The sequence below is a fragment of the Pleurodeles waltl genome, chromosome 10 (genome assembly GCF_031143425.1).
Source record: "Pleurodeles waltl isolate 20211129_DDA chromosome 10, aPleWal1.hap1.20221129, whole genome shotgun sequence".
Classification (NCBI taxonomy): domain Eukaryota; kingdom Metazoa; phylum Chordata; class Amphibia; order Caudata; family Salamandridae; genus Pleurodeles; species Pleurodeles waltl.
Window position 1 is genome coordinate 228,566,060 of NC_090449.1, and position 13,551 is coordinate 228,579,610.

At 47.1% G+C, this 13,551-nt stretch overlaps 1 protein-coding gene across 1 annotated transcript in view; it reads right to left on the bottom strand.

The window, feature by feature from the left end:
* SYT17 (synaptotagmin 17) overlaps nt 1–13,551 on the bottom strand; it is an 816,561-nt gene that overhangs the window by 312,902 nt on the left and 490,108 nt on the right. The window contains exon 6 of the mRNA XM_069210227.1: nt 5,043–5,163. Coding sequence (XP_069066328.1) covers nt 5,043–5,163 — 121 coding nt within the window. The remainder of the gene's footprint in view (nt 1–5,042; nt 5,164–13,551) is intronic.

The window sequence follows — 13,551 nt, forward strand, 5'->3', positions numbered from 1 at the left end:
TCCTGATAGTAAAACAAACTCAGAAATTCGTTTTTTACTACTGTGAGGCCCACCTCTCATGTCGGATTTTAGTCACAATGTTGAAAATGCCACTTGTAGAAAGTTGCCATTTTCCTGCGGTAGGAAAATGCCACTGTTTGCATGGTTACACCCGCCCACTTTTTCCCTAGTGCTGATGCCAACTTTGATTGAAAGTGTGCTGGCATCCTGCTAACCAGGCCCCAGACCCAAAGTTGTTTCCCACAATCTGAACCTTTGTTTTAACAATTGCCACAGCCCTGGCACACAGTTAAGTCCCTTAGAAAAGGAACCCATTGTACCAACGGCCCTGTGGCCAGGGAAGGTCCCCAAGGGCTTCAGCATGTACTATGACACCCTAGGGGACCTCTCACCAAGCACATGTACACTGCCTTGCAGCTTGTGTGTGCTAGTGGGGAGAAAAAGGCAAAGTCGACATGCCATGCCCAAAAACCACTGCCTGTGGAATAGGTAAGTCACCCCTCTAGCAGGCCTTACAGCACTAAGGCAGGGTGCACTATACCACAGGTCAGGGCATAGCTGCATGAGCAATATGCCCCTACAGTTTCTAAATCCATTCTTACACACTGTAAGTACAGTGTAGCCATATTGAGTATATGGTCTGGGAGTTTGTCATTATGAACTCCACAGCTCCATAATGGCTGCATTGAATACTGGGAAGTTTGATACCAAACTTCTCAGCACAATAAACCCACGCTGATGCCAGTGTGGGTTTTATTGAAAATTGCACACTGAGGGTATCTTAGAGATGCCCCCTGTATGTTAGCCAAACTGTTAGTGCAGCACTGACCAGTATGTGCCAGTCTATCACTTCCAGATGAGTTTCTGACCACAAGGGGTGAGAGCCTTTGTGCACTCTGTGGTCACAAACAAAGCCTGTCCTCTGTGGAGGTGCTTCATACCTCCCCACTACAGGAACTGGAACACCTGGCGGTGAGCCTCAAAGGCTCAAGCCTCGGGTTACAGTGCCCAAAGGCACTCCAGCTTGTTGAGTTGCTCGCCCCTGGACAAAGCTGCACTTTTGGCATCAAATCTGGTGTGAAAATTAGGGAAATCAGGGAGGAGTGACCACCCCAGCCAGGACCACCCCTAAGGTGTCCAGAGCTGAGATGACCCCCTCCCTGCAGAATTACCCATCTTGGTTTGGAGGACAGGGACCAATAGGATTAGGTTTGTGCCCCCCTCCCTATAGGGAGTGGACACAAGAAGGGTGTAGCCACCCACAGGGACAGTAGCCATTGGCTACTGCCCTCTGACCCCTAAAACGCCCCTAAAATCTAAGATTTAAGGGCCACCTCAAACCCAGCTCACCAGATTCCTGGCGACCTTACAAGAAGAAGAAGGACTGCTTAGCTGAAACTCCCAGCAGAGAAGAAGGAAGATGACAACTGATTTGACCCCAGCCCTAGCGGCCTGTCTCCTGCTTCAAAGAACCTGCAAAAGAACAGCGATGCATCCAGCGGGACCAGCGACCTCTGCAAAGCTCCAGAGGACTGCCTTGCACTAAAAAGGACCAAGAACTCCTGTGGACAGCGGCACTGTCCAAGAAGAAACCAACAACTGAGGACTCCAACCTCACTCCGAATGCAGGTGGCCAAACCAGCTAGAGAGGATCCCCAGGCGATTCAGAGCAAGTGCCCAGCCTGGGTTGACCTCTCCACCCCTCAACGACGACGCTTGCAGAGGGAATCCCGAGGACACCCTGACAGCGAAAGCTCTGGAAGAAGATATCTGACGCCCAAAGACCCACTGCACCCTCAGCCCCCAGGCCTTGGAGAAACAGACACCCGGTGCAGCAACATTCAGCAGGCGGCCCTCCTCCCTGTCCAGCCTGTGGTTTTCCCGAGACGACCCCCTGGACCTCACCTGCAGCATCTGCGTGACCACCGGGGTGCCCTCCTAGAGAATCATTGGAGACCTGACATCTTGTTTGCACCCTGCACCCAGCTGCCCCAGTGCCGCTGAGGGTGTATGTTTGGTGCCTACTTGTTGCCCCCGAGTGCTCCTCTAAACCCTACAGGTCTGCCCTCCGAAGTCGGGGGTACTTACCTGCCTGCAGATCTGAAACCGAGTGCCCCCAGTCTCCATAGGAGCCCATGTTAATTTTGCCTACACTTTGACCTCTGCACCCGGCTGGCCCTGTGTTACTGGTGGTGGGTGTTTGGGGTTAACTTGAACCCCAACCTGTGGACTTCCTAACCCCCGGAGACTTGAACTGTAAGTGTTGTACTTACCTGTGAAACGATCTAACTTTTCTTCACCCCAGGAACTGTCTCTAAAAATTGCTGTGTCCTTTTTTAAAACAGATTACTGCCAATATTTCAAAGACTGACTAACTTATCAATTTCAAACAAAGTACTGTTGATACATATGTGAAATACAAATCCATTGAAGTACTTAAATGCAACTTGAATCTTGTGGCTCTAAAAATAAATTAAGAAAATATATTTTTGCTATATAAAAACCATTGGTCTGGAGTTAAGTCCTTGAGTGTTTGCTTCTTCTATTGTCTGTATGTGTACAACAAATGCTTCTGATAAGCCTAACTGCTCGACCACACAATCACAAAAGAGAACATTAGTATTAACTACTTTAGCCTCTGTTAAGTCTCTGGGGAACCCCTGGACTCTGTGCACACTATATCTCATCTTGATATAGTATATACAGAGCCGGCTTTCTACACCTGCCTTAGACATTTAGGGCCAGATGTAGCAAAGTTGAAAATTGTGACTTGCAATTTGCGAGTCGGAGAGACTCGCAAATTGCAAGTCGCAATTTCCAATGCAGAACGGTGTCTCAGACACCGTCTGCGACTCGCTATGGGGTCGCAATGACCCACCTCATTAATATTCATGAGGTGGGTCGCAAATTGCGGCCCCATAGCGAGTCTAGGCACTCGCAAACATGGAGGCCTGCTGTCGTCAGCAGACCTCCATGTTTGTGACTGCTTGATCAATAAAGCAGTTTTTTTTTTTTAAGTGTAGCCCGTTTTCCTTAAAGGAAAACGAGCTGCACTTAAAAAAAAAACGAAACCTTTAGTTTCGGTATTCTTTCAGGGCAGGTAGTGGTCCCTTGGACCACTACCTGCCCTGAAAAAATTGTTTTGGGTCCATTCGCAAAGAGGAAGGGGTCCCATGGGGACCCCTTCCAATTTGCAAGTGGGTTACCATCCACTTGAAGTGGATGGTAACTGCGATACCATTTGCGACCGCATATGCGGTCGCAAATGGTATTGCATGCCACTCCGAATCGCAAATAGGAAGGGAACACCCATTCCTATTTGCGATTCTGAAATGCATATTGTGAGTCGGTCCTGACTCGCAATATGCATTTCTGCATAGCAAAGAGGCATTTGCGCCTCGCAAACGGCGATTTTCGCCGTTTGCGACGCGCAAATCCCTTGCTACTTCTGGCCCTTAGTGCCTGCAGCCTGTCTTTGGGTGACACGACTGGGTGTAGTTGGGAGTTATGCTTTGTGTCCTAGACAGCCACACATAATTGAGAGCTTAGGTGTGCCTGGGTACGCCATCACAGGAAGGATTACCACTTGTAAGTCAATAGGCTCTTCCTAGGGTCACACAAAGAACTTCACACTAGTCCATTGTGCCTGCAGTGAAAGCTGGAGCCAGGACAGGCAGGAAATCCCAAGCACTTTAAAGGAATCTCTAGAAATGCTTCTACTTCAAAGAAGGCACCAGGTATGACAATAGGACCCTCAGATCCACTCTTCAGTACAGATAAGGCCCTGTGGAAGACTCAGAAAAAGGATTGCTGTGTTGGGCTGCTGCAAGAAGGACTGCTACTCTGCTGCCCTGCTGCCTGAGTGAAAAGGACTGGACCTGCATCTCAAACTCAAGAGTGACGTCAAGGGCTAGTTAGCTCTCCTCTTGGTTAGAGCCTCTGGGACAGAAAAAGCTTCAACCATCTTGAACCCTACATCTGGACCCGGCTTGCTATGAGTCCTAATCCCTCCAAGTGGTGCCCACCCAGTCCTGGACCCTTGAAAGGGGGCCTGCAAGTGCAATGCCAGCCGAGCTGTGGTTCTAGCAGAACCAATGCAGGACAAAGCATTGCTTCGAAGCCTCTCACCAGAACCACTGCAGTGCATCCTCCATGCTATACCTCGTATTGCAGCCTGCAGCTCTTCAGAATTGTTACTGCACGATACATCCCCGACACAAGACCTTGCATCACAGCCTGCAGACCTTGGAGCCACCGTTGCTTCCCGTATCCTTGATGCGGGACCTTGCATCACAGCCCACACAGAAACCGCACTCAGCCACGCATCCTCAAAGCGGGACCATGCAACTCTCCACAACGAAGATATATATAGATATATGTATATATATATATATATATATATGTATATATATATATATATATACGCTCTTTCTATTGAAACTTTACTTTCTTGTCTACTTCAGGTCCCTCCTCCTAAATTGATGTGTTTCCTCCTTATTCTTGTGCTTGTCCTGTCGCTGAGCATTTCAGTCGTACCGTTTTTTGACTGGATCATAGTATAATTTCACTGCTGAGGTTTGAACCTTGCAGTGTAATGTACAATGAATTAATTTCTCTCCTAACCTCTTCTTCCTACCCTTATGGCCCCCATTCCTGCCCTCACTCTTTTTATTTATAGATGAGATCACCCACAAAGCGCCTGCTTGCCTCCTCCATGTTGTCCATCTCTAAATGTTTGAAAATGAATGAAAAAATGTCTGCCAATGTGTGATTACTCACGGCAGCCACCTGAGGAAAGTGAACTGTCAGACTGTTACCTAGGGAGGATGGTACAGTAATGAGCGTATATCACTTGTGCCCTTATGTGAAAAGTAACAAGGACTAGTACAATATGGTTACACCCATATATAATCTGAAGAATAAACATAAGCATAAGATACAGTTGTTATGTAATAATTGACAATAACATTTTTCACCCTAAAATGAAGGTTTGCTTACTTTTCATGTTACAAATATTGCATTAAGAAAAAATAGTACCTTACCTGAACCTTGGCTCATATCCGTTTGAAGAAGTTGCTTTGCTCTAATAATGTCGACATTCAATCTTCCTGCACTAGGCAGATAATTAAGTGATAGCAGTAGCTCCCCCAATTCAACTTCATTCTGTGGGAAAAGCAGATGTGAAATTTAAGTGCACTGTCTAAAAGAGCAAATTCATCAGTTCTGCTTTGGCAAAGGGATGCTTGTAAGTAAGTTCATTTGGTCGTCAGCTTAGATTGCCACCATTCCAATATCGGCCACTATTCACGTAGGAAAATCTATGTGTAAAGATCCTGGAGCACAGATATTTCCACTGATACACCTGATTTTCACCTGGATGCAATTCAGCAATTTTGGGGCGAGATTTCCACCCAGTAGTGGGAGTATGGGTCTCAATCTCCTTAGTGGAGTGTTTTGAAACATATACGACTTGAATTATGACTGTCAATACACAGATTCCAGGCATTCACTTGTAAGTAGAGTTCTATGGATAGGAGACATTATATATGTTAGGAACAGAAGAGCATAGGGAAACATCACCCACCTGAGCAAAACCACACACACTGGATAAAATCAGCCCTGGAACCATATAAATTCAGTCCACACCCTAGGCTCTGCCCTTTTCCCCTTGCACTCTGTGACCTTGTAGATGCCAGAGACTAGTTCCAGTCACCAGGATGCAAACCATCACGCTCAAGAGGAAGAGAAACTTCACCAAGAAGTACACTAAAGGTATTGTTAACTTCATAGTGAATCACTACAGGGAATTACTTTGTCTTTCTCCACATACACTCAATGAAGCAGAGAAGACACCATGCAGTAGGCGATCATAAACTTAGTGAATGTAATAGTGGTGGACGTACGATCTGTAGGCATTTAAAGAAAAAACATCACGATGAGAGGAGGCAAGTGAGGTGGAAATTTACCAAGATATAGACGACCGGCCTGCATCCCACCCCATCTCACCCCCCGAATGAACGTATCTTCTCTACAATGCACCTTGGTGTGCTACATGGCCTTCCTGCTTCAGGGAATTCCAGTGTCAGGAAAGGTAAGAACAAAACATCTCTATCTTTAAACTAAATTATGACTCATCACTAATGCCACACTATCCTCAAGCAGCAGCCCCTCACAGCTAGGTACACATTCCACACATCTTGCTCACATACAATGTCCCTGAATACACTTGTCTAGATGAGTTAGAACGTTCTTATTTTTATTCTTCTTGTCTAGTGCATTATTTGCAACACTCGGAACAGAAGTAGCCCTTCCTGTAGCAGTGCGATAAACAGGCAAGCATCTACATGTATATCTACTACGCAGCCATCCAGGGGAGGCCTCACTGCTACTAAAGCCACACTCTCTTGAGAAACATATTTCTTTGGTTGACGTAGCTTAACATTGCCCATTATTATTTCTTGTATCCATATGCTGAGGCCAAGTAGTCAAGTATACAAAAAGTGATGGATGGAATGCTTGAATTAATCTTAGCCACTGGTAATCACTCAGACCGCACCCCAGTCCTTCGCTATTTTGCACACCATGCACCTCAGTTTGACTCTAGTTGTTTGCAAATCAGTCTTGACCCCCCTCCAATTGTAACAGTCCAGCTCGAACTGCCGAGCCAGGTCCTTCCTGAACTAGAACACAAGCATCCCAAAACTGGTTTTGTTCTTGTTATGGGCCTGTCAGCTGGGTATAGCTTGGTTCCAGTGACACAGTGTACAAAGTACTCATCATATACTTATGTTGTAATTGGTTAGACCTCATATATACTTATCTATATCATGTTATCTTTCATTTTGCAGACTCTGGGTTGCCAGACCTTCTAATACTTGTCAACCACTCCTCTATTGCTGCACAAACTGTGCTAATTTGTGGACTGACCTAAGACACCAAATAGGTGGCAGAATGTACAGTAGTAAGCCTATCTAAATAGACAAGAAGAACGAATGATATATTTATGAGTATTCAGTACACGCTTCATTAACATGAATGTATAAATATAAACATATCAATAAAAAAGTACTGTTAGCCGCAGCTTGACACCTGGCGAGAAGACTTGTGTGTTCCATCTTGTAGGATGGAGGGAAAAGATGCAGTAGACTTCCATGTACTTCCTGTATTTTTTAACAAGAACTATTGTTCCCTATCCTGTGAAACAAAACAAGAGCCAAGCATACGCTGACTCCTTCTTACTCCACAGAGCACTATAGAAATGAAAGGTATAAAATATATTGGTGAATGAATAGGATGAGAAACACTGAAAGGAGGATCCTGAAATTTGATGTTCTGATTTCAGGCTGTTGGAAATCGCTCTTTCTGCAGGGTCATCCCAAGACTATTTGCCTTCCTCCTTCTCTTTTTCTGACCCTATTTTTGTATGTTTCAGGACTCTGGGCACTTTACCGCTGTTAAACAGTGCTGACATGCATGTGTCCTCTTCTCTAAAACATGGTAACCACAAGTGAAATATTTAATTTACTTGTAAGTCCCTAGTAGAATGCACTATATGTGCCCAGGGCCTGTAAATGAAATGCTACTACTGGGCCTGCAGCACTGATTGTACCACCCAGTACAGTAGCCTCTCAAACCTGTCTCAGGCCAGCCACTGCAGAGCCTGCGTGTGCAGTTTTAAATTGCCACTTAAACCTGGCAACTGTACCCACCTGCCAGACCCAAACTTTCCTTTTTATTACATGTTTGTCATCCCTAAAGAAGGCACTAGTTCAGCCTAAGGGCAGAGTGCAGTGTATTAAAAAAGTTGGATAGGTACTTTTAAGTTTAATATGTCCAGATAGTGAAAAATTCTTAATTTCGTTTTTTCACTATTGCAAGGCCTATCTCTCCCACAGAATAGCACTGGGGTTGCCTTATACCATCTTTTAAGTGTAACTTCCAGATGGGAAAAGAGAAAAATATGGAGTTTGGTGTCCCTGGACTCACAATTTAAAATCACAACTTATAGTGAAGTCTGATTTTAAATTATAAGTCTGAAAATGCCACTTTTAGAAAGTTGGCATTTTCTTACTTTAACCATTCTGTGCCTCTGTTTGTCTCTGAATACATGTCATGTTTGATAACAGTTGGGCTTTGTGCATTCAACCTAGACAGTCACACACAAAAGGAGCTTGGGTGTGACATTTGCATCCTGATGGCCCATCACCAGGCTGATGGGCCATTAAATGGCTTGATGGGGGAAGGGCCTTAGCACTGCCTCACTTACTTCTGAATAGGGTAGTGCCTCTTCTCACACAAAGGGCTGCATAACTGTCTGTAGTGTGTCTGGAGCCAGGGAGGGCAGGACAGGGACCTTGTGGACTTTAAAGAAAGACCTGGAAGTTTCTCCCACTTTCCAGAACCAGGGTACCAAAGAATAAATATTGGAGCCCTAACCCCACTAAATCAGCGTGCCAAGAGGGACTGCCACTGTGCAACTGCATTGCTGTGTTGAGCTAATGCTGCTGTGTGCTGTGCTGTAGGAGTGACTGCACTTTGCTGTTTGCTCTGCTGGGTTGACCTGCTTCCTGCTGCTTCTGTCATACAGTTAGAAGGACTGGACTTGTTCTCTACATCCTTGAACCCAAGAGTCTCAGAGGGCTTGTTGGTGTGCCCCCTGTTCTTCTGCAGTCTCAGGGACATTAAATACTGCTTGCAACTCTCCAGGTGATGCTGGACTCTGCCATCTGTGAGCCCTACCGTTGCCTGACGTGCCCCCTCCAGTCCTGGGCCTTAGAAGTGGGTTCTGCAGCTACAAACTTCAAAAGGCAATGCATCGCCCCGAGTGCGGCAAAAAAATGTATGCATCACATCTTCAACAGCGACGCAGCGTCTAACTGACAACTGTGGCGTCACCTACTGCTCGGCCCTGCGACAACGCGCTGCGAGGCCCACCGGTGACACATTGCATCCACTTGCACAGGGCCCAACAACGATGCATCACCTCGAGTGCGACAGATATATCAACACATCATGTCGACCTTAACTCTATAGCAGCTGGCCTGAATTTTTGATTTGCACCTGTCTCTTGCAACCTTAAGTAACCTTTTTACCGCTATAGACTTCTAAGCATTGTTTTCACATTTAGGGCCTCATTACGACTCCAGCGGTCCTTTCACTGGAAGCAGCTGTAGGCAAAAGACCGCCAGTACTGCAGGTCTTTTGCCCGCCATAGTAGGAGTGTTCCGCTGGGCTGGCGGAACACTCCCCACAACAATGACGCTGGCTCGTAATTGAGCCAGCGGCAATGTTGTGGTGCGTCGGGTGCGACAGCACCCGTCACGTATTTCACTGCCCCTAATTCAGGCAGTAAAATGCATGAAGGACTGTGCATGGGGGCACCTGCACTGCCCATGCCTAGTTCATGGGCAGTGCAGGGGCCCCCAGGTGCCCTCAACACCCCCATTCTGCTAGCCTTTCCATGGCGGTGTTGTCTGCCATGGAAAGGCTGGCTGATGTGGACTCCTAATCCCCAGGGCAGCGCTGCTTGCACCGTGCCGGCGGCCCACTGGTGACACATTTCCTCCACTTGTACAAGGCCCAACAACGATGGATTTTGGATTTGCACCTGTCTCTTGCAACCTCAAGTAACCTTTTTACAGATATAGGGGGTCATTCTGACCCTGGCGGCCGGTGGCCGCCAGGGCCACCGACCACGGGAGCACCGCCAACAGGCTGGCGGTGCTCCCACGAGCATTCTGACCGCGGTGGTTCAGCCGCGGTCATAAGCGGCAAGTCGGCGGGCTCCCGCCGACTTACCGCTGCTCGGGGGAATCCTTCATGGCGGCGGAGCGCGCTCCGCTGCCATGAGGATTCTGACAGCCCCTACCGCCATCCTGTTCATGGCGGGAAACCCGCCATGAACAGGATGGCGGTAGGGGGTGCCGCGGGGCCCCTGGGGGCCCCTGCCGTGCCCATGCCAATGGCATGGGCACGGCAGGGGCCCCCGTAAGAGGGCCCCGCAAAGTATTTCAGTGTCTGCCTTGCAGACACTGAAATACGCGACGGGTGCAACTGCACCCGTCGCACCCCTGCAACTACGCCGGCTCAATTCTGAGCCGGCGTCCTCGTTGCAGGGGCATTTCCTCTGGGCCGGCGGGCGCTCTTGTGGAGAGCGCCCGCCGGCCCAGAGGAAATGTCTGAATGGCCGCCGCGGTCTTTTGACTGCGGTGCGGTCATTTGGCGGCGGTACTATGGCGGACGGCCTCCGCCGTCCGCCATAGTCAGAATCACCCCCGTAGACTTCTAACCATTATTTTCACATTTACGGCCTCATTACGAGCTGGTGCAGCCAAAACACCGCCAGTACTGGAGGTCTTTTGCCTGCCATATTAGTAATGTTCCGCTGGGCCAGCGGGCGAAAACAGTGTTTTCACCCGCTGGCCCAGTGGAACACTCACCACAACATTGACGCCAGCTCATAATTGAGCCGGCGGAAATGTTGGGGTGCGTTGGGTGCGACAGCACCCGTCTCACATTTCACTGCCCGTAATTCAGGCAGTGAAGTGCACGATGGGGCTGTGCATGGGAGCCCCTGCGCTGTCCATGCCAAGTGCATGGGCATTGCAGGGGCCCCCAGGGGCCCTCCCACATTTCCATTCTGCCAGCCTTTTTATGGCGGTGATTACCGCCATGGAAAGGCTGGCAGATGGGGATTCATAATCCTCAGTGCAGCGCTGCTTGCACCGCGCTGCGCAGCACACCGGTGATACATTACATCCACTTGTACAGGGTCCAACAAGGATGCAGACCTTGAGTGCAGCAGATATAGCAACACATCATGCAGACCTTAACTCTATCGCAGATGGCCTGGATTTTGGATTTGCACCTGTCTCTCACAACCTCAAGTAACCTTTTTACTGCTATAGACTTCTAAGCATTGTTTTCACATTTAGGGCCTCATTACGACTTTGGCGGTCCTTTCACAGGACAACCAAAGCCGTTGCAGGCAAAAGTCAGCCAGTACTGGAGTTCTTTTGCCCACCATATTAGGAGCTTTCCGCTGGCCTAGCAGAATACTCACCCACAACATTGACGCCGTCTCGTAATTGAGCCAGTGGCAATGTTGTGGTGCGCCAGGTGTGAGAACCCCCATTGCACATTTCACTGCCCGTAATTCAGGCAGTGAAATGCATGATGGGGCTGTGCATGGGGGCCCCTTCACTGTCCATGCCAAGTGTGTGGGCAATGTAGGGACCCCCAGGGGCCTCTTAACGCACCCATTCCACCAGTCTTTCCATGGCGGTGTTTACCGCCATGGAAAGGGTGTCAGATGGGGATTCAGAATCCCCAGGGCACTGCTGCTTGCAGCGCTGCCCTGGTGGATTACAACCGCCGGGACCGCCAGGCTGCAGGCAGGCTGCAGCCTGGCGGTGTCGGCGGTTTGACAGTGGCGGCTCCGCCACGGTCTTAATGAGGGGGTTGGACCGCCCTGTCTGTGGCAGTCTGACCGCCATCATGAGGCTGGCGCTCTTAAGACTGCCAGCCTCCTAATGAGGCCCTAAATCTTTCAAAAATCCTAGCCCGGCTTCTACTGATTTGATTTTTGTTGTTTTGGTCTTGTTTTACTAAAATAAATACTCCCTATTCCTCTAATCTGGTGCGGACTGTATGCAATACAAAGTGAAAGTACAAATGTACCTTCTAAAAGGAGGCAATACTTATACCAGCAACCTTGGGCACACTGACAAACCATAACAGTGTCTTGAGCTTTTCATCATAAGCTGTGCTTAATTTGAGCCGGTGGTTGCCAGTGGGAGGTACCAGCATTTTTGGGTGCCTGCACCTATTTTTCTGCATTAGGCAATTACGGCGAGCAAGGAAAAATATGGGAAAGTTGAAAAATGAGATAGACAGGAAAGCTTAGCAAAGGGAGAAAGCAGAAAGCTGCAAGAGTGAGCTGAATAGACAGGGAGTGGCTGTAAATGAATGAATGAGGCATGAAATATCTTTAGGAATACGCTGCTTCTGTATTCTGTTGTCGAACATTTAATTTCAGCAGCCACGTGTTTCATAGGAGAGCTTTGGGCATGGCACATTTTTATTTACAAATTTAGCACTAATCATCAGTATACTGTGAGTAGTGGTAAGGGAGAAAAGACCACAAGTACACCGCATTAAGTAAACATTGAACATTGAATGACATACTTGTTCTCAAACTGTTGAGGTCCTATGATTAGTCTGTAATTTCTGGTGTCAATGTAAAGTGTTTTCCCTTTATGAATTAGAGTCCTCAAACTAAGGAAATAGTCTAAAAACAATTTCATCGTGTTTGAGTCAGTGCTTAGTCTTTATTGTATAGGGATGGCTCTCACACAATTAAAAAAAGATGTTTATGTAATGTTCATGACCAGTTTCAATGCCTGGCCAGCATGTTTTGCTGCCTTGACTGAATAACTGTGGAAGAAAACTCTTCCTTAGACCAACTTGCACCTACTTGAGAAATGATATACCAGGATGGTACAGCTTAGTATGGTATGGAAATGTCCCAGCACCAAATTATCTATCCACAAAAGTGCAGCTCTGAATGACTTTCAATGGACCTTGATGTGAACTTCAAGGCCAAGACCTAGTGAACCTTGAGAAAGATGCAACCCTAAATATGTAAGATAAAATACAATCATATGAAACTAAGCACCTTCAGGGTTATGTTTGTAATTGTGAGCTTCAGTCCATGTCCTATTGGGCATCCTCCCACTTTTAGAACTCGTTCCCTAAAAATATGCATGGCTGGACACACCTATCACACTGAAAGGCGGAGAATAGAATAGATGCTTTTCAACATGAATATAGAACTCATATTTGTGAAATGTTACAAACAGTCATAGTAATGGGTCAAACAAGTGTAATACATGCCTTTGTCTGTGTAAGGTATCACGGAAGCTACACTGCTCTCTGTGCAGTAAGATGTCTGTAGGATGGGGCACAGGATGAAGAATTCTCTCACAAATCAACATGACTGAGCAACTGAGCAGTACACAGTGTCACTATAGATATCAACCCACTACATGTGCCATGTCACTGACATGGAATATAAAGACGAGACAGTGAAAGGTTATTGACCACTGACCTTGGAATGTTGATCATGTCCATGCATCTTTTTTTAGAACTCATTCAGATCAGGAGACATCTACATCTGTATTCTGCTATACAGTGATTGGATGATGAGTCATTGTAGGAGGCTGGACTGGCTTGTAGTGAGTACCAAGGGGTACTTGCACCTTGCACCAGGCCCAGTTATCCCTTATTAGTGTATAGGGTGTCTAGCAGCTTAGGCTGATAGATAATGGTAGCTTAGCAGAGCAGCTTAGGCTGAACTAGGAGACGTGTGAAGCTACTACAGTACCACTTAGTGTCATATGCACAATATCATCAGAAAACACAATACACAGTTATACTAAAAATAAAGGTACTTTATTTTTATGACAATATGCCAAAGTATCTTAGAGTGTACCCTCAGTGAGAGGATAGGAAATATACACAAGATATATATACACAATAGCAAAAATATGC